General features: G+C 42.8%; 1 protein-coding gene across 1 annotated transcript in view; it reads right to left on the reverse strand.

Annotated features, from left to right (window-relative positions):
- Positions 1-3,987: 3,987 nt before the first annotated feature.
- Vmp1 (vacuole membrane protein 1) overlaps positions 3,988-25,333 on the reverse strand; it is a 101,051-nt gene continuing 79,705 nt past the window's right edge. Inside the window, exons 10-12 of the mRNA XM_057775544.1 lie at positions 21,931-21,992; positions 5,990-6,092; positions 3,988-5,041 (exon numbers count right to left, since the gene is read on the reverse strand). Coding sequence (XP_057631527.1) covers positions 4,898-5,041; positions 5,990-6,092; positions 21,931-21,992 — 309 coding nt within the window. The 3' untranslated portion in view covers positions 3,988-4,897. The remainder of the gene's footprint in view (positions 5,042-5,989; positions 6,093-21,930; positions 21,993-25,333) is intronic.

Consider the following 25,333-nt stretch of genomic DNA (forward strand, 5'->3'; position numbering starts at 1 on the left):
TTTGTGTCTATTAAAAAAGACCAGGCTGGGTGCACGCCTTTAAGCCCAGCACTTTGAGTTTGAGGCCAGCCTGGTCAGCAGAGTTACAGGACAGCCGGGGCTACACAGAGAAGCCCTGCCTTGAAACAAGCAAAACAAAAAGCTCTGACATGCCATCAAATCTTTATTTTAAGCAGGTTCACCTAGTAAGCCATACTAGACAACGTGGATTTAGTTTATTCTAAGGTTCTGAAAGCTGCTGTTTCCATTTCAAACTTTCTGACGTCTACCCAAGCTGCAGTGTGTCTGTGGAGGTTCAAGGATAATTTGCAGGCGCTGGTTCTCCTTCCACCATGTGGGTGGGCAGACTCAGCAGTAAGCACCTTTATCTGCTCAGCCAATAGGCAGGCCCTATCCCCTTTTTTTTCCTACCTTCTAGTAAATTCTTTTACTTTCAAAACCCCTCCCTACCCCCTTCCCTTCTTTTTTTTCATTCCCCGTCCCCCCACCCCCCCCAAGATAGGATTTAACTGTGTGGCCTTGGCTGTCCTGGAACTCACTCTACAGACCAGGCTGACCCCGAGCTCCCAGAGATCTGCCTGCTTCTGAGTGCTGGGATTGAAAGCACGTGCCCCCACTGCCAGGATTTCTCCCTTTTGAGCTAGGGTCTTACTGGCGTCAATTGCAAGACTGCAAAGCCTCAGATTCCCTAGCGCTGAGATCACAGGGACGCGTCACCAAGTCTGCTTATTAATTTTGCTGTTTTCTCTTGATACATTATCATGTAGCCCTGGCTGTTCTAGGGCTATGTAGGTCAGGATGGCTTCAAACTTGGCAAAATCCCAAGTGCTGGGATCAAAGGTGAGTCACCATGACTAGCCTAATTTGAACTTTTTTTTTTTTCCGAGACAGGGTTTCTCTGTGTCGCTTTAGAGCCTGTCCTGGAACTAACTCTAGTAGACCAGTCTGGTCTAGAACTCACAGAGATCTGTACGCATCCGCCTCCCGAGTACTGGGATTAAAAGTGTGCACCACCCCTGCCCGGCTTCCCCCCACCCCCACCTGTTAACAGTCGTGACTGTCTTGGAACGCTTGAAGAGTGGACTAGTCTGATCTTGAACTCACTAAGATCCATCTTCCTTTGCCTCTCAAGGGCTGGGATTAAAGGCATGTGCCGCCACTGCCTGGCTCTAATTTAAACTTTTAAAAATACTTTTCTAGGCTTTGTGACAGAGGTGCCCAGCACCAAGACTGAAGACCCGAGGTTGATTCCTGAGACTCGTGCAGTAGGAAGAGAGAACTGATAGCCATAAGTTGTCCTCTAATTTTCATGAACTCACTGTGGTATGTGTACACTCACACAAAAAATAAAGTGCTGTTTACATTAACAAAACACTTGAGGCTGGAATGAAGTTTACTAGTATCATGTATGTGAGTGAAGTTTACAAGTATCATGTATGTAGCAAGCCAAGGGTCCATCCCCAGCACTGGAAAGGAGACACACACAGACACACAGGAACACACAACCTCCAAAACATGGTGCCCCTCAAAGCAAAGTAAGACCTGTTCGGGCAAATACACTTTTTCACTTACTATACATTATGACATTTCTGCATGTGTGTAAGATAATCTTTGATAATTTAAAGACTGAAGACAAGAGCTGGAAAGCTGTTAGAGGCCCCGGTTCAGTTCCTGACACCCACACTGAGTAGCTTACAATCACCTGTGATTCCAGGTCCAGGGCACACAATGCCCTCTTTTGACATTGTAATACATGCTCACAATGCATTAATTAAAAATAATAAAATCTTCTTGATGATAGGTTATCTTATTGACGATCAGTCTATAAATCTGGAGCTAAGGTCAGGTGTGGTAGTCCCAGCACTTGGGAGTTTGAGGCTAGCCTGGTCTACACAGTACCAAGACAGTCAGGACTACACAGAAAAACCCGCCTCCAAACAAATGGACAAGCAAAAGAACAAAACAACTGAAGTTTAGGGGACATTTACAGCAGGCAGCTTACCGAGCTTAAGGCAGCGTTTGTACTCGATGGGTGCCAGCTAGAGCCTGTGAACAGGATTCTCCTCCTGCCCCTTATACCACAGACCACAGAGCCTGCTGGGACACTCACTCCAGGATGTACTCCATACCTAGCAGGCATGGAAATGCCATTTGCATTCTTAACTTTTTCTAGATTGTTAGGAGCCCGTGGGACTAGGCCAGTGGTTCTCAACTTTCCTCATGCTTAGACACTTTAATACAATTCTTCATGTTGTGGTGACCCCCAACAACAAAACTACTTCATTGCTTCTTCATAACTGTAATTTTGCTACTGTTATGAATTGTAATTATTTTTGGAGACAGAGGTTTGTCAAAGGGTCATGACCCACAGGTAAGAACTACCGCACTAGGTGCCCATCATCCAAGTGAATGAAAACGTCCTTTCCTAGAGCTCTGCCATTCAGGGTGTGCACACATGCAGATTCCAGAGTCATGGAAGTCAGGCTTGGCGCCTCCCATTCTCAAGGGTACAGACTGCTGCTGGGCCATTTACCTGGGATGCAGTAAGGAAATGAGACTGATGTAGAAAGAGTTGGAGTGCCCAAGCCCTCTCATGTTCAAAGGACTATCAAGTCATCGCTCTTGCAAGTCTTCTGGGCTCCTACTGGCTCAAATTAAGTAGTAATGTATTTTGAGGCATGTAGCTGTATCTATGTTAGTAGTTAATGGAACCAGGCAACCCCTGGACAGAAGGGTTATTACACTGCTCCAGCTGGGATCCAGGACACATGAACAGGGTATGGGATTTGATTAGTCTCCTAGACTTTGAGCTTAGAAAATAGTTTTTCTTTCTCTAATATTCTACCCTGAATCAAGTTTATAAATAAATCTCAAAGATTTAATATAATACAAATATAGTTCATACTCAGCCTCCTTTTTCTTCAAGTAAACACAAAATAAAATAGTGAAGGAGATGAAACAACAGGAACCCAGCATGGGGATTCTGATGCCAGCTAGCCAAGACTATATAAATTATATTGGTCTAAGCCCAGCACTTTTGAGTTCAAGACTAGTCTGGACTACATGGTGAGACCTTCCCTCAAATAAACAAATAAGTAAGTAAGTAAAGCCGGGTGGTGGTGGCGCACGCCTTTAATCCCAGCACTTGGGAGGCAGATGCAGGCAGATCTCTGTGAGTTCGAGACCAGCCTGGTCTACAAGAGCTAGTTCCAGGACAGGCTCCAAAACCACAGAGAAACCCTGTCTCGAAAAAACCAAAAAAAAAAAAAAAAAAAAAAAAAAAAAAAAAAAGCAAGTAAATAAATAAATAATCCATCTGTTAATTTGGGTACTGCTTTTCAAGTTTGGTCAGTCCCTGAAAAAAACAAAACCAAAAAAACCCAACCAAACAAAAATCAACCAGTCAACCAAAAACAAAGTTAAGTAACAACCTTTCCAAAATCCACGAGGCAAGATCATGTTTCATTTTATTTATTTAGTTTTGATTGTTACTACCCCAATTTCCTAGTTAGTCTTCTCTCGATACTGCTGCAGTACCTTCAAGTGTCATTAGATGTAAGGACCATATTATTGACTGTAAACCATGATGCTGGGTTATGTTTGAATGAAAACATTTGATGTGGATGATCAGATGAAAGATACCAAAATGTCAGACAGCCCATCGACTGCTGTTGCCATGAGATTCAACAGTCAACATCAGTCTGATAAGCTACCCGACAAGGTGGTACAGCCATGCAGATGTCACGACGGTTGGCAAGCAAGAGGTGCCCAGGCAGGACTTAAAGCAAAGCAAGCATCTCTAGCCTGCCGAGGCTTAACGCCAATTCTAGGAAAGAAAGTGGTTTATTTTCCTACCAAGCAAAACAAAATGAATAGGGTCAATCAGAAAAATGTCAAAGGAAAATCACATTAAGAATAAAACACAGAAACACACAGAAGTAAACTTCCACCTGTTAATGTTAGATACAAACAGCTAAAGCGAACACGAACACGAACGAGTGGTTCTCACTATGTCCTTTGAGTTATACGTCACTACTTCTTTCTTTAATACAAAGCAAGAGATTCCCATGCTATGTGAACCTCACTCTCTGGGTCTAGCATAACAAGATATCTTGGTGGTGGTGCTTTGAGGCAATCAATTAAAGCTTAGGCAATTCTAGTTTTAAGTATATTTGGCAAGGCTGCAACTCACTTGGTAGAAGTGAAAAAGAAGCAAAAAACCGTAGCACTAAAGAAAACGGACACAATTTCGGAATGATCAAAGATGTCTTTATAAAGTTTTTCATGACTTCATTCTAAATATACAGAATAAAAAATAGTGTACTCATTTGTGAGACACCAACCAGATTTTCCTTATACCTGTCTCAAAATTTAAAGATCAATTTCCCCAGAGGGTGTGCAATGCATCATAAAATGGCCTTTTTTGAGGGTGGGAAAGGAAGGCATATTAAATTGTTCCATGATAGACATGCAAAACTGCTATCCAATATATATAACTTATATACATTTGATGACTTAGAAAAAAACAATCATTTGTGACAAGCCTAAAAAGCCTGTCATATTTAACATACTTTAGAACGTTTAGCGTGGCAGGAGTTCTTCAATTGTACCATGTGGGCCCTTTGAAAGTAACAGAAGGGCAATTTTTGTTGCGTCTGCAGCATAGCATCGCATCCACCCTAAGGAAATACAATGTGGATTGGACAGAGGGTGGAGACCTTACCTTAATACATAAGGAAAAGTATGTCAGTGTAAAAGACGGACTAAACTGCTTCGGGAAGAATGTTTTAAAAATCAATAAAGGCTGGAAAAGGGGATCTCCCTTCCTGGTTAAAGCTCTCCCAATGTGAAGCAGGACCCCTCCATGCTAACTTATGGAGATAAAAACCTTCTCTGATTATTTAGTTTTCTCCTCTGAGTTCAAGCGCTGCTGGACTCGTTTGGCGTAACTTTGTGCCATGGAGTTAATGATAGACAGGATAAAGTAACACACCATGACCACGACCAGCTTCTCAAACATCCAGGACAACCAGTTTTCTCCCTGCAGGAGAGAAAGCAGAACAACTCAAGAAAAAGGCTTTCCACCGTTCAACAGCCAGAAGGATATTACTTACAATACTTCAAGAGAAATGATGAGAACTTGAGGGTTGCCTAGACAACCCAAACAATTCGATACTGTTCTCTAGGTATCCTGAAATTTACACTTGGCCACCCTGAGTTCACTCTGCTGGATGCTAACTTGTATAGTTTAGGGAGTGGGGGAGGATGGCTATTCTTTCATCCTGGACCCCGGGAACAGTGGTTTGGTTAAGAGTCTACTCTCTACAGCTGCCTTGCAGATCTTGCTGGGGAGGGGAAAAAAACCTCAAGCTTTGTTTTAAGTTAGAGCTGCTTTTAACACATAAATGGGAGCCGTGTTTGGACAACTGACGGCAGCAAAGGGCTACAGGAAGAGTCTAAAGTCAATGAAAACAACCGCTTTCCTCCCGGCTTCTTGGTTCAGGTTGCTCCTTACTTATCCCTGCTGGTTCTTTCCTCTCTACCTCAGAACTGCTGACAAAACGGCCAGGCTTAGTTTATTCAAGTTAGAAGGTCAGCTGTGGTAGGAGGCTTGCTTTATTTGAAAAAGTAAAAAGAAGAAAGCTTTCTCACAGCAGAAATGAGAAAGGATATTCATGTTCATGTTACCTAATACTTGGTGATGGTAAAATTTCTAACGTTTTCACTCGCTCTGGAAGTGTATGTAATAACTCAAGATCAAGACAACACTGTACACAACAGAACCACTGTCTTCCATTACCCTAGTCTTGTTTCTGAAAACACCCGAGAGACACAAAGACACATTCCCCGGTGGAGAATACACAGTGCCCCAACTCCTGCTAATACACTGACAAACAGCCTCACTCACTCTGTCTAGAAACCGGGAGAGAAGGGAATCTAATTTGAGTCTGAAGCTGCTGAGTGGGGGAAGCCAGAAGAGGGTCCTCACCTGTGGGCTGCCCACTTCGCTTCGGTGGTGGAGCTTCTGCCGCTGCGCCTCCAGGTACTCCTGAAAAGGTTTCTGCAGGGACGGACCTATGCCGGGAACAGCACTGGAAGCAGGTACCAAAGCACAAGCAAAGACACATTTGGGAAGAAAAGCAAGAGAAATGTTAAAGAAAATCCATTCACCACCCCCCCAGCCTTAAAAAAAAAAAAAAAAAAAAAGCAGGGACTGCATAAAAAGAACAAACTATGACAAGCAGAGAGAAACAATCCCCTGAAGCGTGGCTAGTGGATAAAAATCCTCCTTCAAACAACTTCAAACAACATTAACATATCTGGGGGAAACTAGGAATGCGAGCCCAGAGCCACCGCGAGTGAGCGCAGCGGAGACTGCACACTGGTGTGGTACAAAGAGTAAAATGAATGACTTCTGAGAAGTCCCACATTTATCAGCACTAGTTCCTGTAAGAACTGGTTTAAACCGATTAATAAGGAAATGACTTATGCTTGTGTCATCTCTAGTTAAAAAAGAAACTGCCCTCCCTCCCTCTGACTGTCCCATCTTCTCAGGGGGGGTGGGGGTGTAGTGAGTGTGTGTGTGGGGGTGGGAGGTGCTTTCTCAATCTAAGTCCTTATTAGGACAATCCCTGCGTCATCCTTATCCAAAAAGAATGCATTAGCACATTCGGAAGGCACCTCCCCCTCCCCAGAAGTCAGTGATTAACAAAGGAACAAAGAAGGAAGTACAGACCTTGAATCATTTCATGGCTTATGATGGATGTTTGCACAGAAACTTCTGTACATTACTAAACAGCCTGTTCCAAGATGTCTGGATAGCTCTCTCTGATAAGGCTCTGGACCAAGCAAGCTCCCCAGAGTCCATGGAGTCAGGGCTGTAAAACCGGTCTGGCAACTGAAGCTCCCAGGCTACCAGGTCTCTTTTTTCTTTTGATAGCTAACAGGCTTTTTAAAATGGGACTGTGGGGGCAGTTTTGAAAAAGTAAACATCCTTATTTCCTGTACCCTTTACTTTCTCATCTGTCTTATTTGCTAACAGGCAAACAAGCCTATATTTTCTCTAGGGCCAGCGAGAGTACGGAAGGCGCACGTGTGCAGTGCCCAGTGCTACTGAGAGGAGTACTGACTCCAATGAACTCTCTTTTACTGGAACAATTAAGTTGCTGTTTACAAGAGCAGAAGAACAAAAGAAGACTTTTCTTTTTTTCTTTCTTTTCTTTCTTTCTTTCTTTCTTTCTTTCTTTCTTTTTTCTTTTTTTTTTTTTTAACAGTAACAACTTCCCAGCTGCTGGATATTCCATTTCTTTCCTTTCATTTAATTACCTATTAATCACGGAACACTTAAACGAGTCTCTGCTTTGTGTCCATGATATAGAGAAGGGATAGCCAAACCAAAATAAACACCTCAAAACAAAGTGCAGCTGGGCGAATTTTCCCACTCATGTATTCCCAGCACTCAGGACGCAGAGGCAGGAGGATCTCTGTGAGTTTGAGGCCAACCCAGTCTACAGAGTGAGTTCCAGGACAGCCTTGTTTCAAAAAAAGAAAAAAAAAAAAACACAGAAAAAGAAAAGAAAATCTGTGGACAGATACACTGACTTTGAATGAAACAGGTGCACAAGAGCTGGGAGACTCACTCCTCTTCATGGGTCAGTTCAGGCAGCTGCCTTACTTTCCTTCCTTCCCCTTTCCCCTCCTTTCCCCTCCCTTCCCTTCCTTTCCCTTCCTTTCCTTTCCCTTCCTTTCCTTTCCTTTCCTTTCCTTTCCTTTCCTTTCCTTTCCTTTCCTTTCCTTTCCTTTTCCTTCCTGTTTTTTTTTGAGACAGGGTTTCTCTGTCCTGGAACTAGCTCTTGTAGACCATGCTGGTCTCGAACTCACAGCTGTCTCTGCCTCTGAGTAGGGGGATCAATGACATGCTGTGCTACCACTGACTGGCTGAGACAGAGCATTCTCGCCCCCCCCCTTTTTTTTTTTGTTTGTTTTTGGAGCCTGTCCTGGAACTCACCTTGTAGACCAGGCTGGTCTCGAACTCACAGAGATTTGCCTGCCTCTGCCTCCTGAGTGCTGTGAGTAAAGGTGTGTGCCACCACCGCCCAGCTTAAATGAGCTTTTACCTGCACGTATATATTTGTATGTGTGTGTGGTGCCACAGGAGGCCAGAAAAGGGCTCTGGATCCCCTGGAACTGTGAGTCAGCATGTGGGTGGTGGGAACTGAACCCTCTACACTCCCAACAGGGCTCCTAACTTCTGAGCAATCTCACCACCAGTCCTTTCTCCCTCTTTTGTTAAGATAAAGTTTCATTAGGAGCCCTGGATGGCCTGAAACTCACAGAGACCTGCCTGCTTCTGTTTTCTGAGTGCGGGGGATTAAACAGATACGTTCTACCATGTCCAACAGAGGACAACTCTTGGTTCTTTCCTTCTTCCTCCTGCGTGGGTCCTATCATTCTAACTCAGGTTGTTAGGCATCTCAACCTGCAAAGCCATCTCACAGGAGACAGGGTTTCTCTGTATTGTCCTGGAACTCAGAGCTCCTCCCCCTGCTTCCCAAGTGCTGGGAGTAAAGGTGTGCGCCACCATGCCCAGCATCACAAAGTATTCTTGTCCCAGAGTTTTTGAAAGAAAGACAAAAAACCATTGCAACAAGTACTTTTACCACTAAGCCATCTTTCCACGGCCCACTTCCCCCACCTCCCCACCTTTTCAGACCAGGACTCAAGCAGCTCAGGATAGGCTAGAACTTATTATTCAACCTAGACTTCACTCTACCTCCAGAGTGCTGGGATTACAGGCCTGCACCACTACACCCTATTTATTCAAGGCTGGAATTGGATTCCTAGCTTCATGATGCTAGAAAAACACCCTACCAACTGAGCTACATCCTTAGCCACAGCTGTCACTCTTAACACACATTTAAAACAAACTATAACAGTCCATAAATTCATTCCTCAAGTTATGTGTGAGCAGGAGACTAGAAGCAAGAGTCTATTCTGACACGCTAGGAATAGTGTGCTTGCAGGTGTGCGTGCATGCACGCGCATATGAGTGTGTGTGATCACACATTACAGTTCAGTGTCGATTTATAGTTGTCATGCCGAAAGCATTAAGTTCAGGGCCCCCTTGTGCACACAGCTAAGAACTCTTTATGTCAGCCCTCAGGCGTGGGTGAAGTCCTCCACCTGCCATTAGGTGGTGGAGTTCAAAGAGTTCAAAGAACTAGTTTGGTGATACAGAGGAATACAAAGTTGAAGAAGAGCAAATACAAGCAGAACTATGCTTTAGTACTTAACTTTAACTAGCTTTATAAATAGCTATTTACTGCTGGGTGGTGGTGGCGCACACCTTTAATCCCAGCACTTGGGTGGCAGAGGCAGGCGGATCTCTATGAGTTCGAGGCCAGCCTGGCCTACAAGAGTTAGTTCCAAAACAGGCTCTAAAACTACAGCGAAAAAAACCCAAAAACCATGGATAAAAAATTCTGTGGGTGGATGACTTGGGAGGCAGAGGGAACTTTCGAGATGGAGGTCAGCCTGGTCTACAAAATGAGTCCCAGTGTAGTCAGGGTTACACAGAGAAATCCTGCCCTGAAAATAAATAAATAACCCACCCCCCCAATTAATTTTTTTTTTTTTTTTTGGTGAATGGTAGGATTTGATATTCTGTTTCTTGTTACTGACTTTTAGAACAAGGGGGAAGAAATAAAAAAAGAACCAACAAAACTAAACAACAAAAACCAATGATAAACTCTTAAAAGAAAACCCCCAAGAAACTCTAAAGCTCAGAACTCAAACTTGATTTAAGTTGACTGTTTCCCATGGTTTTGGACCTAAGTATATGTTAGCACAGACAGAAGTCAAACTTCTTGGCAAACAGTAATTACTGTTATAAAAAAAAGAAGAAAGAAGAAGAGAAACCAGCTGTATGTAGTGTCTGACACCTATAATTGCAGCACCTAAGAGGATGAGGCGGGAGAAATGCTCAAGTTTGAGGCCACAGCAGCCACAGCCTGGATAATAGTGTGAGACCCCATCTCAAACCAAACAACAAACACAAATAATAAATACACTCAAAATAACATGAGGGGAAGAAAAGAGTCCTGACCAGTTTGTAAGTAAACTTTTATTTTTAAAAATAAGTTTTAGAGCACATTTAACTCTATTCACGTCTCTAACAAGACCATGCATTCTGAACTCTCTTCTATCTCCTCATAAAGGCTTGCATTACCTTCTGTTCTCAGATATGCCAGGAACGGTCAGTCCTGAGGAAGCCCCAGAGCTGGCAGAGGTTGGGGAAGAGTGGTGGGATGACTATTCCATAATGCGCAAATTGTCATTTGTTGCTTAATACAGGTCCTATACCTTTTCCAAGTACACTAGAATCCATCAGTTATTATTATTATTATTCATGGGCATTCATCTAAACTTTGTTTCAAGTTGGTTCACCACATATAAAACCACACTTAAGTACCTTTGAGTTACTTCTCCATCATGGGGAGAGCAACCAAGCTAGACCCTGCTATGAAACTGAGCCTTTCCTTACACTCACGACTCTGTTTGGACTTTCCTAGTCAAATGTGCTTTTTGCTAGTGTATTGTTGTGACATGGGGGCACTGTACTTAATAGAAATATGAGCTGAAAAAAATACTGTTTTGCTGAAAATGGGAGAACATGCCTATAAAACCTGCACTGGGCAAACTGAGGCAGGAGGATAGCAAGTTCCAGATCAGGCTAGAGTACACGGTGAAAGCTTGTCAAATAAGGCCATCCAGGATGCTCAGTGGGTTAGGTGCTTGTCCACATGCCTGACAGCCCATGCTTGGTCCAAGGTGGAAAGAACACTGACTCCTATAAATTGTCGTACACACACACACACACACACACACTCAGAAGATAACATATATGAATTAAATTAAACCAACAAATGCTGGGCATGGTGGCATAAGCCTTTAATCTCAGCACTTGGGAGACAGAGGTCAGCCTACTCTACATAGCGTGCTCCAGGACAGTCAGAGCTACAAAGAGAGACCTTGTCTGTCTCAACCTGTCCCCACCAAGACAAACAAACAAACAAACAAACAAACAAACAAACAAACAAACAAAAATAAAACAAAAAAAACCCAAAAACCAAATCAACAAAAATGTACTATTTTGTTAAGCAGTAGAAATTCCTCTGACTACTCCAGGGGACATGAATGAACTTCCCCCAGGATCTCAGCATATAAGTTATATCTTACTGTAAAAAACATACTGACATGGGTCCGAAATAGGAAATTATGGGTATAAGGTGATTTCTCTGTGCACCACTCTGAGGCTAAGTTATCTAGCAGCCCTCTGCTGAGTTCCAGACAGTAATCATCTCAAGGTCTGAACATGGGGGTCGTTGAAAATTCACAAATGGGTCTTAGGGACACAATTTGGGTCATCATGTTTGGCATCAAGTGCTCTTACACACTGAGCCGTCTTACTGGCTTGAGACAAGGTTGCATGTAGCCCGGATTGGCTTGGAGCATAGCTAGGAATGCTCGTGAATTCCTGGTCCTCCTGCCTATCACATCCGAAGTGCTAAGATCAGTAGAATAGGCCACATCTGCCTTCTAAAATCCATCTCTCTCCCTCTCTCTCTCCCTCTCTCTCTCCCTCTCTCTCTGTCTCTGTCTCTCTGTCTCTCTCTCCCTCTCTCTTTGGCTTTTTAAGACAAGGTTTCTCTGGGTATCTCTGGCTGTCCTGGAACTCAACTCTGTAGATCAGGCTGGCCTCGAACTCACAGAGATCCGCCTGCCTCTGCCTCCCGGAATACTGGGATTAAAGGCGTGCGCCACCACCACACGCTTCTAAAATACATTTTAAGGCTTAGTTAGCAGACGGAATGTCCAGGAGGAGAGCAAGCTATTCTTACAAAATCAATTGCCTCGGGCCGGGCGGTGGTGGCGCACGCCTTTAATCCCAGCACTCGGGAGGCAGAGACAGGTGGATCTCTGTGAGTTCGAGACCAGCCTGGTCTACAAGAGCTAGTTCCAGGACAGGCTCCAAAACCACAGAGAAACCCTGTCTCAAAAAACCAAAAAAAAAAAAAAAAAATCAATTGCCTCTCTTCTCCTTCCCTCTATATAGGCTGTCTTGCTGGAACTCACAGAGACCCGCCTGACCCTGCCTCTAGAGTGCTGAGATTACAGGTGTGTACTGTCGTGTCCAACATTATTTTGTCTTTTTGTTGTTGTTGTTGTTGTTGTTCTGTTTCTTCGAGACAGGGTTTCTCTGTAGCTTTTGGAGCCTGTCCTGGAACTAGCTCTTGTAGACTAGGCTGGCCTCGAACTCACAGAGATCTGCCTGCCTCTGCCTCCCAAGTGCTGGGATTAAAGCCGTATACCACTACCGTCCAGCTATCTTGTCTTTCTAATGGACAGCTATGAAGAGCTTTTTAGGAATCTGAACAGCCAAACCTGTGTTTGAACAGAAAGCTTTTGTCTTAAGAATTTTCTGGATTCAATTAGTAAATGAAATTTATCCTCTGGCTTCAGAGAATTCTTCCTTGCACTTTTTGTTTGGTTGTTTTTTGAGACAGCGTCTCAAAATTTAGTCCAGGTGGGCCTTGAATATACATTCTCCTGCCTGGGCTCCTTAAGTGCTGGGGTTAGGGGCATCCACCTGGATTTCCTGGAGAATTCTATTATTTACAAGACAGCCGGGTGCAGTCCAGAAGCATAGGAACACAGCCCTAAGTAGAAAACTATCTTCCGTTTCTTCTTCTGCAGGGGTGATGGTGGTGGACAGAATGAAGCGGACATTTAAGGGGACAATGGGATGAATAAGAATAAGAGGCCCTTTCCACTCTGCTTCCATCATATGCAGACCTGTCTTCTACATAACGAGGAGCTAAGTCTCTTTCTTGGTAAGAGACTTGTAAATAATTCTGTTTTTAGAAACAGGTACACTCTAGTCAAACACTGTAGGGTTAAATTTTCCTTCTCACCCTCCCCAGACAGTGAGTGATCTAAACAGGCTTAACGGTTAGTATTTTAATGAGTTGTCATTTCCTGTCTGATAAAGATTCTCACAGTATTTAACCACCAGTTTCCCTGGGGACCAACCAATACTAGAGCTCTATTCATAGTGACTCAGAACCGACCTCAGACTCCTGGCCTTATTCAACAATGACAGATTACCCGACATCCTCCTATGAAGGTGGACTCCTTACAAAGAGTGGGAGAATTTATCAAGAAGCCTTGTGAAGAAGCCAAAGGCCATCTCCTAGGCCTGCACTAATATTTACAGCTGTCCTGCCCTCAGAGATTAGAGGGAGAAATCAGAAGACCTCAGCTATGACCTAACAATGCAAGAGCAAGAGTGGACGGCACTGACTGGAAACCAGCACTGTCGGTTTGGTGTTCTGAGGCAGGGTTTCTCTGTGTAGCCCAGGTTGTCCTGGAACTCACAGATATCTATCTCCTGAGTGCTGGGATTAAAGGCATGTGATGCTACTGCCCAGAGAAAGATAAGCATTTTAACCTAGTAAAAAGAAGGTCTAGTAATTCTGAGTATCTGGAATGAAAGGGTTACTATCGTTACAACCTAATTGAACACAGAATATAATCTATGAAGCTGATATTGTATGGGGAAATTGGTGACACCAGGATTTTGGAAGAGTACTCCAACATAAAATAAATCCAGAGTGAGAATTACATACTACACTGAAAAATGCAGGGCTTCTTATATGGCTTGTTTGGACTGATAGTCTCTGGTACCTTCTAAAATTTGCTGTGATTCAACCTCAGGGTTTGGGATTAAAACATCTTGAATTGCATTTGCATGTGTGCCCCTCTGTAACAGTTAAAACTTCTTTTGTATTCAACTTAGCTCACTGTGTACCTGGTGGTATTATTATTATTATTTTTTTTTTTTCGGTTTTTCGAGACAGGGTTTCTCTGTGGTTTTGGAGCCTGTCCTGGAACTAGCTCTTGTAGACCAGGCTGGCCTCGAACTCACAGAGATCCGCCTGCCTCTGCCTCCCTAGTGCTGGGATTAAAGGCGTGCGCCACCACCGCCCGGCTTGGTGGTATTATTTATACACATGAAACCACCCTTTCTTCCAGGCTTGTTGGAAGACAGACCGCTCTGCTTCATTCAGAAACTTCAGGAGGATGGTTGCTACTGCCTCAGTGAGTTTCTAGCACACAGGGTTTTGCTTTTGAACATTTGGGGTTGTTTCCTGTAAGAACCAGAACATTAGCTGCTACTCTCTCCAGTAGAACGCAGACCCGAGCATGGAGGGCAAACGGGACTCTGCCAGTGAATGAAGGAGGAGTGGAAGGAGTGGTCTGCTGTGATGGGAAAAAACAATCCTTCTGGTCCTATTCAAACAGCTGATTGAGACTGGCCCTCCACTGCCTTCTATTGTGCGCCTCAGCTCATCTTAGAAAGACACCTTCATTCCAGTTTTCAAAGCAGAGAGGCTAACCAATGCATCAGGTTGTTTTTACTGGAGACAGAGTAATATTCTGTAGGTCAGACTGACCTGGAAATCATGGTAATCCTCCTGTCTCAGCTTTCTAAGTGCTAAGATTACAGGGGTGAGCTATCAGGCAAGAATTCTGACCTATTTCTACTGATATTTTCTCTTTATGTTGCTCTGACTAGAACTTGTTATGGAAACCAGGCTGGCCTCGAACTCAGATCCACCTGCCTGTCTCCAGAGTGTAGGGACTGAAGGCGTGTATTCAGTATCACACCTAGCTAGTTTTTATATTTTTATCATTTTTTTCCAGCCTCCTTTTAATTTTCTCCTTTCTCCCTCACGTGTATACCACCATACTCAGTTGCAAATTGTACTTTCTTTTTTCTTGAAGTTTTTTTTTTTAATGTGTATGTGTGTGTGCCTGAGTGCATATATGTATGCACAGGTGCCTAAGAAGGGCGCATGTATGTATGCACAGGTGCCTAAGAAGGGTGCATGTATGTATGCACAGGTGCCTAAGAAGGGCGCATGTGTGTATGCACAGGTGCCTAAGAAGGGTGCATGTATGTATGCACAGGTGCCTAAGAAGGGTGCATGTATGTATGCACAGGTGCCTAAGAAGGGTGCATGTATGTATGCACAGGTGCCTAAGAACCCGGGTCTACTGAACAAACAGCAAGTGCTGTTAGTCGCTGAGCCATCTCTCCAGCCCTGTATGTACCTAAGAAGTATTTATAGGGTAATTAAAATGTGTCAGGAATTCCCTCTAACCCTGTAAACTTGACACCATCTAACATAACTGGTTTTCAGCTGTACTACTCCACTGAAATGCTGGTAGCTGTTTCTCATTGACAGTCTAATTATGACACACCCCAGTGTCTATGACAGAAATGCTGGAGGGTTTCTCTAGACTACCTCAGACAGGAGAAGGGCTGCTCTTGTCACCAGAGGAAGGTCACTTTAAAAGCAGTGTGTAGAACTGGATCCCCGAAGCTGGGCCTAAACTTTGTTTATCCTTTCCCAGAAATGAATGCTTATGGTCCAGACTTCAATAGCCTTTTAAGAAAATTATTTCATAATTATAAATGTCAAAAAGAATCAGAGACATGAACTAGTTTACATTTTAGATTGAAAAGATAGTCAGGCAAGGTGGCCAGGGGCCTTAATCCCAGGCAGAATTCTAGTGAGTTCAAGGTCAGCCTGGTTCACACAAAGTGAGTTACAGGCCAGCCAAGGCCACACAGGGAGACCCTCTCTCAACAACAAAACATCAAACAACAACACCAACCTCAAACAGAAACAACAAAAAGAAAAGGTTGTGTTTTTCCTCCCATGGTCTAGACTGACAGAGCTCATTCTAACTGCTTTCCATAGAGGGAGGAACAGAAACAACATTCCGATTTCAGCACTTAATTACTAACTGGTTCAAAAGATCTCTCTTGCCACAGGCAAGCCTGACTCTGAGGTCAAACACCAAGTTAACTCAAAAATAGGAGACAGCAAAGAAGAGCATGGAACATTCTGTATCTGGTAAAAAGTCCCTGTTCCAGCCAACCCCATCCCCCAGCCCTCGAGTTCAATGACTGAGTTATGGAAACTTCTCTTGTGTGGTAAAACTGGGGACTTTGTCTTCCAATAAGACCCTGGCAAGCTGACAGCAAGCCAATGTTCTGCATATGGCTTGTTGCGAGTCATAGACTTAATGTTATTTTCTGGGAATTCTTAGCCTCTATTTGGTGAGAATTCTGGAACATGTCATTTTATAATTACAATTTTTATCATTTGGTTCTGTACTTCAAGAAATATGTGAAGGTCTCACAATGGAGAAAGTCTACAATTAAAGAAAAGCAGTTTTATGTCATCATAATAATATTCAGGCCACAAGAAATAGAATAATGCCTTTCAAGTTCTCAAGTTTCCTGGTGCTTTGATGCTTTCTTCTGACTTTCTTCAAAGAGTGCAAAACAACATACAAGAAAACTTTTAAAAACAACAATAGAGGGGCTGGAGAGAATGGCTCAGTGGTTAAGAGCATTGCCTGCTCTTCCAAAGGTCCTGAGTTCAATTCCCGGCAACCACATGGTGGCTCACAACCATCTGTAATGAGGTCTGGTGCCCTCTTCTGGCCTGCAGACATACACACAAATATTGTATACATAATAAATAAATAAATATTTTTTAAAAAAAAAAAAACAATAGAATTCTGTCTCTATCCCGCTAAATACACCTTAATATATCTGCTAAACACACCTTAAATTAGAAGGCTGTTCTTTGCATCCTAACCTCTCAGAATATGTAAGTGATCCAGTACATCTGATTATTTACATGTATAGCCAGATCAACCTATTGATTTAGAAGCTGATAATAAGGACTTTTCCCCTTAAACCTAGTGATACTGACAACTAATTTCTAGAATTGTCCTAGAAATAAATCTGTTAATTACAATTGGAGGATAGGCATTATTTAAATTAGGGTATCATACTTAGCTAGGTTACTCCATACTTATATTATTAGGAATAGCAGTTCAAGTCAGCCAGTGGTGGTACACTCCTTCAATACCAGCACTCAAGAGGCAGGGGCAGGCGGATCTTTTAGTTTGAGGGCAGTCTAGTCTACAGAGGGAGTTCCAGAACAACACAGAGAAACCTCTCTCGAAAAACTAAAAACCAAACAAAAACAAAAACCAGACAGGAGTAGGGGTGAGGAAGGAAGGAAAAGACAGAAAGAAGGTATTCAAGAACATTATGAGCTACATAGCCAGTACCAGACAAACCTGAGCTACATGAACCCATGCCTTCATTCTTTTAGAGCAGTGCTAACACACAACATTTTTTGGGGGTGTCTGTCCTGACTGCCCTTGAACTCACTCTATAGACCAGCCTTGTCTCCAACTCAGAGATTCGCCTGCCTCTGCCTCCCGAGTACTGGGATTAAAGGCGTGCGCCACCACCACCACTTGGACAGGTGTTTAAAAACATTTCCTATTTCAGCCAGGCATGGCTGTACAGGCCTTTAATCCTAGCAGAGGCAGGATGATCTCTGTGAGTTTGAGGATGGCTCGGGCTATGTAGAGACCTTGTCTCAAGAGAAAAAAACAAAACAAAAACAATTTCGTATTCCAAAACGTAGGAAATCAAATATTGTCATGTTTGATTAGAGATTGTGATTATAAATTTATCACTGACAAAAAGTATTTTTTTTTTGGCATCTGGTAATGAAGTCAAATCTAACTTACATTATTTAAAGATATTTAAAATTTGTTTGTTTACTTGACCACCGAGCCATCAATCCTGCCCCACACTTATATGACTTAACAGCTAATCCAGAAGCTGAGACAATCCTTGCAGCTATTTCTTGGAAAAAGATAAAGATATCAGGAAATTCTATCATGTCTGAAAACAGTTTAGAAAATTAAGTCGGGCGGTGGTGGCGCACGCCTTTAATCCCAGCACTTGGGAGGCAGAGGCAGGTGAATCTCTGTGAGCTTGAGACCAGCCTGGTCTACAAGAGCTAGTTCCAGGACAGGCTCCAAAGCCACAGAGAAACCCTGTCTCGAAAAACCAAAAAAAAAAAAAAAAAAAAAAAAAAAAAAAGAAAATTAAGACTACCTATCTGATTCAATAAAAACACGAATCTAGTAACTCTTGAATGTATTAGAATGAAAATCATCTTTTTTAAAAAAGGACAGTTTCTTGTAGCCAGTCTGGCCTCAATCTCTGCTTAATTGAAGATGACCTTGAATTTCCAGCCCCACCCCCACCCCCCAATGCAACCTCCTGAGCCCTGGGATATAAGGCAGCTGATACCACACCTGTTTCATGTGGCGTTGGGACCGAATCCAGGGCTTTGTGCAAGCTAGGCAAACACTTAAGATACATTCCCAGATTTTCTATCTTTTAGAGAAAACAATCTTTGGTTTTTTCAAGACAGGGTTTCCCTGTGTAGCCTTGGCTGTCCTGGAACTCACTGTAGACTCACATATATGGCCTGCCCCTGCTGCATGACTTATATATAATTTTGATAATGTATATGTATATGTCTGCATGCAGGTATGTGCACTAGTTAAGTTGCCCATTGAGGCCAGGGGAATGAGATCGTTGAGCTGGAGTTGCAGGTGGTTATGAGCCATCATTGTGGGTGCTGAAAACCAAACTTGGGTTCTCTAAAAGTACTCTAAACCAGAGCCATCTGTCTAGCCGCTCACTGTGATTTTTTTGAGGGACCAGACTAGTGTAGTTTAAAAGAAAGGAGTTGGGGACTTGAAAAAACAAAATATATTACACTTTAACTAAGTTGTCCAAAGGCACTTCAACTTCTATATACTGTAGAGAAATGGCAGAATTTCTTAGACACTCCAAAATCTGAGGAAACAAGTAAAAAAGCAAGGGGTACACAAATGACCTGTTGACTTTTCTATTTGGATAGCATGTGCTCATTTCCTGAGTACCTGCTATGTGTCAGTCAAGGGGTCAGGTGCTCAGGCCAATGAACAAGAAAGCATGCTCTCTGGTATTAGGAAGCTTACAGAGCTAGACACGGGGGCATTTGCCTTTCATCCCATCACTTGGGTGGCAGAACAGGGGATCTCTATGGGTTGGTAGAAAAAAGATGCAGTCAGGGTTAGGGAGGTAGCTTGTTGGTAGAGTGTCCAACACAAATAAAGTCTTACATTTGCTCCTCAGAGCCACATAAAACTGAGCCTTGTGGGGAACATTTTTAATTCCAGCATTCAGGAGATGGAGGCAGAGGATCACAAGTTTAAGACCAGCCTCAACTACATAAGAATGTTTGAGGTCAGTCTGGGCTACATAAGACTCCCAGAAAAAAAAGGGGGTGGAGTGCAACAAGACAAGTAATCATATATTCATAAACATAAAAACAAAACTGTAAGTGTATGTACTATATGTTGCTGTGCAGAGAGGTTCCTAGCTCAGAAATACTTGACCAAATCACAAGGTTTTCTGAGGATAAAAGCTCAAATCTAATGAGCATTTAACTGTGGATGATGGATGGGGTTACCCTACACACAACATTTCGCACCAGTGTGGAAAACACATGCACTTTTTGTGGTGCTGGGGAGCATACGTGGGACATTATACATGTGAGACCTATACTTACAATTGAGCAATCCATGCCTATAAGATGATAATTGTTATTTGTGATTGAACCTAGGGCTTCAACATGCTGCTCAAATGGTATTTTGCTGAGCAATATTTTTAGCCCCTGGAATGACTTGTCAGACTGGGAGCTGCTAAGAGTACACAATGTGTAGAGGACAAGGCACTGTTAGATGTCTTTTTGTTTTGTTTTGTTTTTGGTTTTTTTCGAGACACGGTTTCTCTGTAGCTTTGGTGCCTGTCCTGGAACTAACTCTTGCAGACCAGGCTGGCCTTGAACTCACAGAGATCAGCCTGCCTCTGTCTGGGATTAAAGGCGTGCGCCACCACTGCCCAGCAACATTGTTAGATGTCTTAACAATGCATGGGACAGTCCCTCATAGCAAAGAATTATTTGGCCTGAAACATCACGAGTGCAAGGTTGGGGCTTCTCCCCAAGGCAGATGAATGGTGGGAACTGCAAGCATCTGTGACACCGAGCAGGAGACAGACACTCAGAGCTCTATACACCTTTTTAAGGAACTCTGGTTTTAAGAACAAAAGGAAAACAAGTGAAGGTGTTATGCAAAAACGAGTAGAGGATTGAGGATACTGTTGGTAACATCCCCAGACTAAAAATTTTAGAAAGTTGCCGGGCGGTGGTGGCGCACACCTTTAATCCCAGCACTCGGGAGGCAGAGACAGGCGGATCTCTGTGAGTTCGAGACCAGCCTGGTCTACAAGAGCTAGTTCCAGGACAGACTCCAAAACCACAGAGAAACCCTGTCTCAAAAAACCAAAAAAAAAAAAAAAAAATTTTAGAAAGTTACTAACAGTGGTACATTTTAACAGATGGGGAAGGACAGGAACAGTTTCAGTAGATGAGACGAGAGCTCTGTAATACAAGCTTCTAGAAATTCCAAAGGCTGTAAAAACATGACGGTGGTAAGGGGGGGTAAAGCAGCTGAAACTACGACCGAGGAAAGGAGAAATCAAGAGAGTGGGCGCCACACGCACTATCATTCTACAATGTGCAGGCTCATGTGACAGCTTACAATGTTATCATTCTACAATGTGCAGGCACATGTGACAGCTTACAATGTTATTATTCTACAATGTGCAGGCTCGTGTGACAGCTTACAATGTTATTCTACAATGTGCAGGCACGTGTGACAGCTTACAATGTTATCATTCTACAACGTGTTGGCATGTATGACAGCTTACAATGTTACCATTCTACAATGTGTTGGCATGCATGACAGCTTACAATGTTATCATTCTACAATGTGTTGGCATGTATGACAGCTTACAATGTGTCTGCTCTTTCAGAACTGTCTCAAGACCTCAGGATGGCCTCAAACTCTGGAACCTAATTTAGCCTCCCCCAGGGCTGGGATGACAGGCCTGAACCAGCAGGCCCACCTGTTTTTGAGAAACAAAAAGTGTTTGCCCTGTTGTTATTTATTGAAAAGACATTCTTGCCCAACTGAAGGGAAGAATGAAGTTCACTTTTTCCACTTCTTTGAAAGCTAAATATGTATCAGTTCACATAAATCTTTTTTTTTTTTTTTTTTGGTTTTTCGAGACAGGGTTTCTCTATGGTTTTGGAACCTGTCCTGGAACTAGCTCTTGTAGACCAGGCTGGTCTCAAACTCACAGAGATCCGCCTGCCTCTGCCTCCCGAGTGCTGGGATTAAAGGCGTGCACCACCACCGCCCGGCTGGAATTTAGCACTTTAATTAGCCTAATTTTTCACTAGTAAAATAACAGCTTCCTACTTCATAAATTTTGAGAATATTTTAACATGCCACTGCACCCCCTTCAGTGAAACACTAAAACTTCATGATTTATATTCAACTTAACATGCAACTGTGTAGTTGGCCTAAAGCCCCAATGAAATGTAATGACACATGCATGCCTTTTCTACAAAGAGAGGCCACAGACTTTAACCCCAAAGCTCTTTAAAATCAAGATTTATGTGAACTGGCCAGGTGGTGGTGGCGCACGCCTTTAATCCCAGCATTTGGGAGGCAGAGGCAGGCGGATCTCTGTGAGTTTGAGACCAGCCTGGTCTACAAGAGCTAGTTCCAGGACAGGTTCCAAAACCATAGAGAAACCCTGTCTCGAAAAACCAAAAAAAAAAAAAAAAAGATTTATGTGAACTGATACATATTTAGCTTTCAAAGAAGTGGAAAAAGTGAACTTCATTCTTCCCTTCAGTTGGGCAAGAATGTCTTTTCAATAAATAACAACAGGGCAAACACTTTTTGTTTCTCAAAAACAGTCATTTTAAACTTTTTTTATCCTGCTTTTCTCTTCTACACACAATATTAACATTAAACCACAATATTAATATTAGTCTTTAAGGAATTACTCACCCAATGAAAGCCACCATCTGCTCCACAATGTGCTTGCTGAAAGTTATTATAACAAAGATTTTCTGTAAAGAAAACAGCAGTTAAATAGTTATTTAAAAGAACTACCTGTAAATTCTAAAGTGTAATTTGTCTAAAAAGAAACAAAGAAGTGATTACCGCCTCCTAACAGCAATTTTAATACTTCTTTTAAAATAAGAGACCATTTAATTCAAGTGGTCCTTGGTATTTTAAATATGCTCTTCCTTAAGCACAGCTGCAGTCTTTTACTAGGATACAGGAGTGTGTCTCAGAGGAATTGTGCGTCATGAAAACTGAGCCTGGGAGGAAATAGTGGAGCATCTTAGAATCCAGTACAGAGGAGAAGCCACAGGCTGCCATACAGCTCCCACCAAGGACTAACAGTAGGAGACTGGCCTAAGTCTACTTTAGATTTTAGAAAGACTGTCTATAGTTTTAGGAAGGTTTTATAGCAACCAGATCAAAGTGCCCAGAACCTGGAACAAGCCCGGCCTTCCAGGTTTAGGGCTAAAAGTTCCTAGTGACTTTCCAAGATTCTAGTCTGGTGGGTATGAAGTACTCTTTTAAAGATATCGATACTTGACATTAAAGCAACAATACCAAATTATTTTTTTTTTCCGAGACAGGGTTTCTCTGTGGCTTTGGAGCCAGTCCTGGACCTAGCTCTGTAGACCAGGCTGGTCTTGAACTCACAGAGATCCGCCTGCCTCTGCCTCCCGAGTGCTGGGATTAAAGGCGTGCGCCACCATTGCCCGGCTTACCAAAATATTTTTTTTCCGATTTTTCTTTTTTTTTTTTTTTTCGTTTTCGAGACAGGGTTTCTCTGTGGCTTTGGAGCCTGTCCTGGAACTAGCTCTTGTAGACCAGGCTGGTCTCGAACTCACAGAGATCCACCTGCCTCTGCCTCCCGAGTGCTGGGATTAAAGGCGTGCGCCACCACCGCCCGACTTTACCAAAATATTTTTATGGCTAGAAGGTAGCAAATATTCTCAGCTTGATTCAACACATGTGAGCATAAAGTACTTAGTATTGGTAACATTAAGCAATATTAAGGGTTTTTAGGAAACACAAAGCTGAGAACACTTCTTCAAAATCTTGAAGAACTTTCCTGATTTTTCTACAAACGGTAGAAAGGTGGTAATTACAGAAACACAAACTTTCTCTCTCTTTCACTGTCTTTCTCTCAAATGCCACGAGTAGTTAAAAGAAAAGAAAAAGGGAAAAGAAGCCAACAATGTAACATGGAATGACAGGGAAAGGAAAGGTCACATTTAAGTGTATGACTGATTAGGATTCAACAGCCTCTGTTTAACTTTAGCTTTTAAGGCTGCACAATAATTCTCTAACTAAATATGCATAAAGCTGGATTCCTGGAGTTTCTCCAAATTCCTGATAACAAACTCTTCAGTGCTCTGTTGCTGTTAAATTATTACTCTAGACAGTGTGACCAAAGGGGAGGGGTGAGAATAAAACACATAACAACACGCTTCCTTTTTTTGTTAATCTTTCACTATAAAAGTGATGCAAGTAGCAGGTAAGGCAGAGCAATCAGAAAGAAGAGTAACACATCAAGATTATAGAATTGGTGGAAGGGGAGGGGGACTGGAAAGATGGCTCAGCGGTTAAGAGCACTGGCTGTTCTTCCAGAGGCCCTGAGTTCAATTCCCAGGAACCACATGGTGGTTCAGAACCACCTGTAATGATGGTTATGAAACCTCTTCTGGCCCTGTATGTCTATACATGCAGGGAGAACACTATACATAATAAATGAGAGAGAGAGAGATGAGATATGGTGGTGTCCTAACGAGACAACTATGGAGTAAGTTTAGAGGGAAAGCAGTAGCATAGGTGTCTACACCAGGAGCCTGCTGTTTGGAGCGCTAAGGCTTTCACTCATCAACAGAAATAATGGTGTGACTTTCAGTGATTTCAACACCATAAGCTTTCCCTACCATCATTGCCTAACAATGCAAAATCAGCCAGTGCCCAATAATTGCACAACTTCATTGCTTGAGAAACAAAACAAAATTTCCTTTTTATATGCAACAGCTTAAAAATTCACTGTGCTGGCCGGGCGATGGTGGCGCACGCCTTTAATCCCAGCACTCGGGAGGCAGAGGCAGGCGGATCTCTGGGAGTTCGAGACCAGCCTGGTCTACAGAGCTAGTTCCAGGACAGGCTCCAAAGCCACAGAGAAACCCTGTCTCGAAAAACCAAAAAAAAAAAAAAAAAAAAAAAAAAAATTCACTGTGCTGGTAGGACATAAAACGTGCCCGCCATCTAAGAACACATGTCTCAGTTTTCAAGGCTGGAGGTCTGAGTGGGGATTTTAGCTGGTAAACACAAGGCACAGACCATCTTTCCTGCTCTTGTGCATACAAGAAACAAAGGAAAGGACTATGAGGGATAAAGGAAGTGAACAGAAGAAGTTAGTGGTGCTAGAGCAGACAAAGGAGGAAATGTGCTAAGTGCCCTTAATGGCCAAAGGGTTAAACTGACCAGTTGTCAGATTGTTAGTGTGTGCCTACTACACGCCAGAGGCTACTCAGTGTTAGAAACCCTCAGCAAAAGCCAGATCACGGTGGTGCAGGCCTTTAATCCCAGCACTCTACCAGGCAGAGGCAGGTGGATCTCTGAGTTCCAGGCCTCCAGGCCAGCCAGTGATACACAGAGAAACCCTGTCTCAGAAAACCAACAAAACACCTCAGGGATACAAGGAAGAAACCTTTCTGGGGCCCAGAATCCACAAATGTAGATCCCCTTTCTTGGGGATACAGACAGGCAAAATACAAACAAAAAAACAAACACAAACAAACAACAGTCATTCATGGTAAGTAAGTTAGCTGAACACAGATAATCATGTTAATTTTCATCATTTGGTAGTAAGATGATGTCTGTAAAGATCCTGCTCTAGGCGGAGAAGCTGCATCTCCCTAACAAACAGGAAGATTCTAACCCAACACAATGGATGTGCTGATGAGAACCCTTTTTAGGAAAATTAACAGACAGAAAGACATTCATAAAAATAACTTATTGAAAGGCTGTCTAATGTTCAGCTGAGAAAAAAAGGGGATGAAAGAAAAGCAAATGAGAAGATATGTTTTAGTACAGCACAGAAGTTTGTGTGGGGGCGTTTTCCTGGACTTTGGAACTGGTCAGAATGTTTATATTACTCATTAATACTGACTACTCAAGCAATGAGAAAGGCTTGTTCTCCTAAGCTACATCTGGAGCACATCAAGTGACATGCCTTTATAAGCATGTTACTATGTACAATGGAACACAGTAAACATACCCACAGTTAGTAGTAAAGGAACCAGATTCTTGCCTTTCAGAAACATAAATGGATTTTCTTTCTTTTGTCTCTACATAGTAGACAGAGAAC

The sequence above is a fragment of the Chionomys nivalis genome, chromosome 7 (genome assembly GCF_950005125.1).
Source record: "Chionomys nivalis chromosome 7, mChiNiv1.1, whole genome shotgun sequence".
In the NCBI taxonomy this organism is placed as follows: Eukaryota; Metazoa; Chordata; class Mammalia; order Rodentia; family Cricetidae; genus Chionomys; species Chionomys nivalis.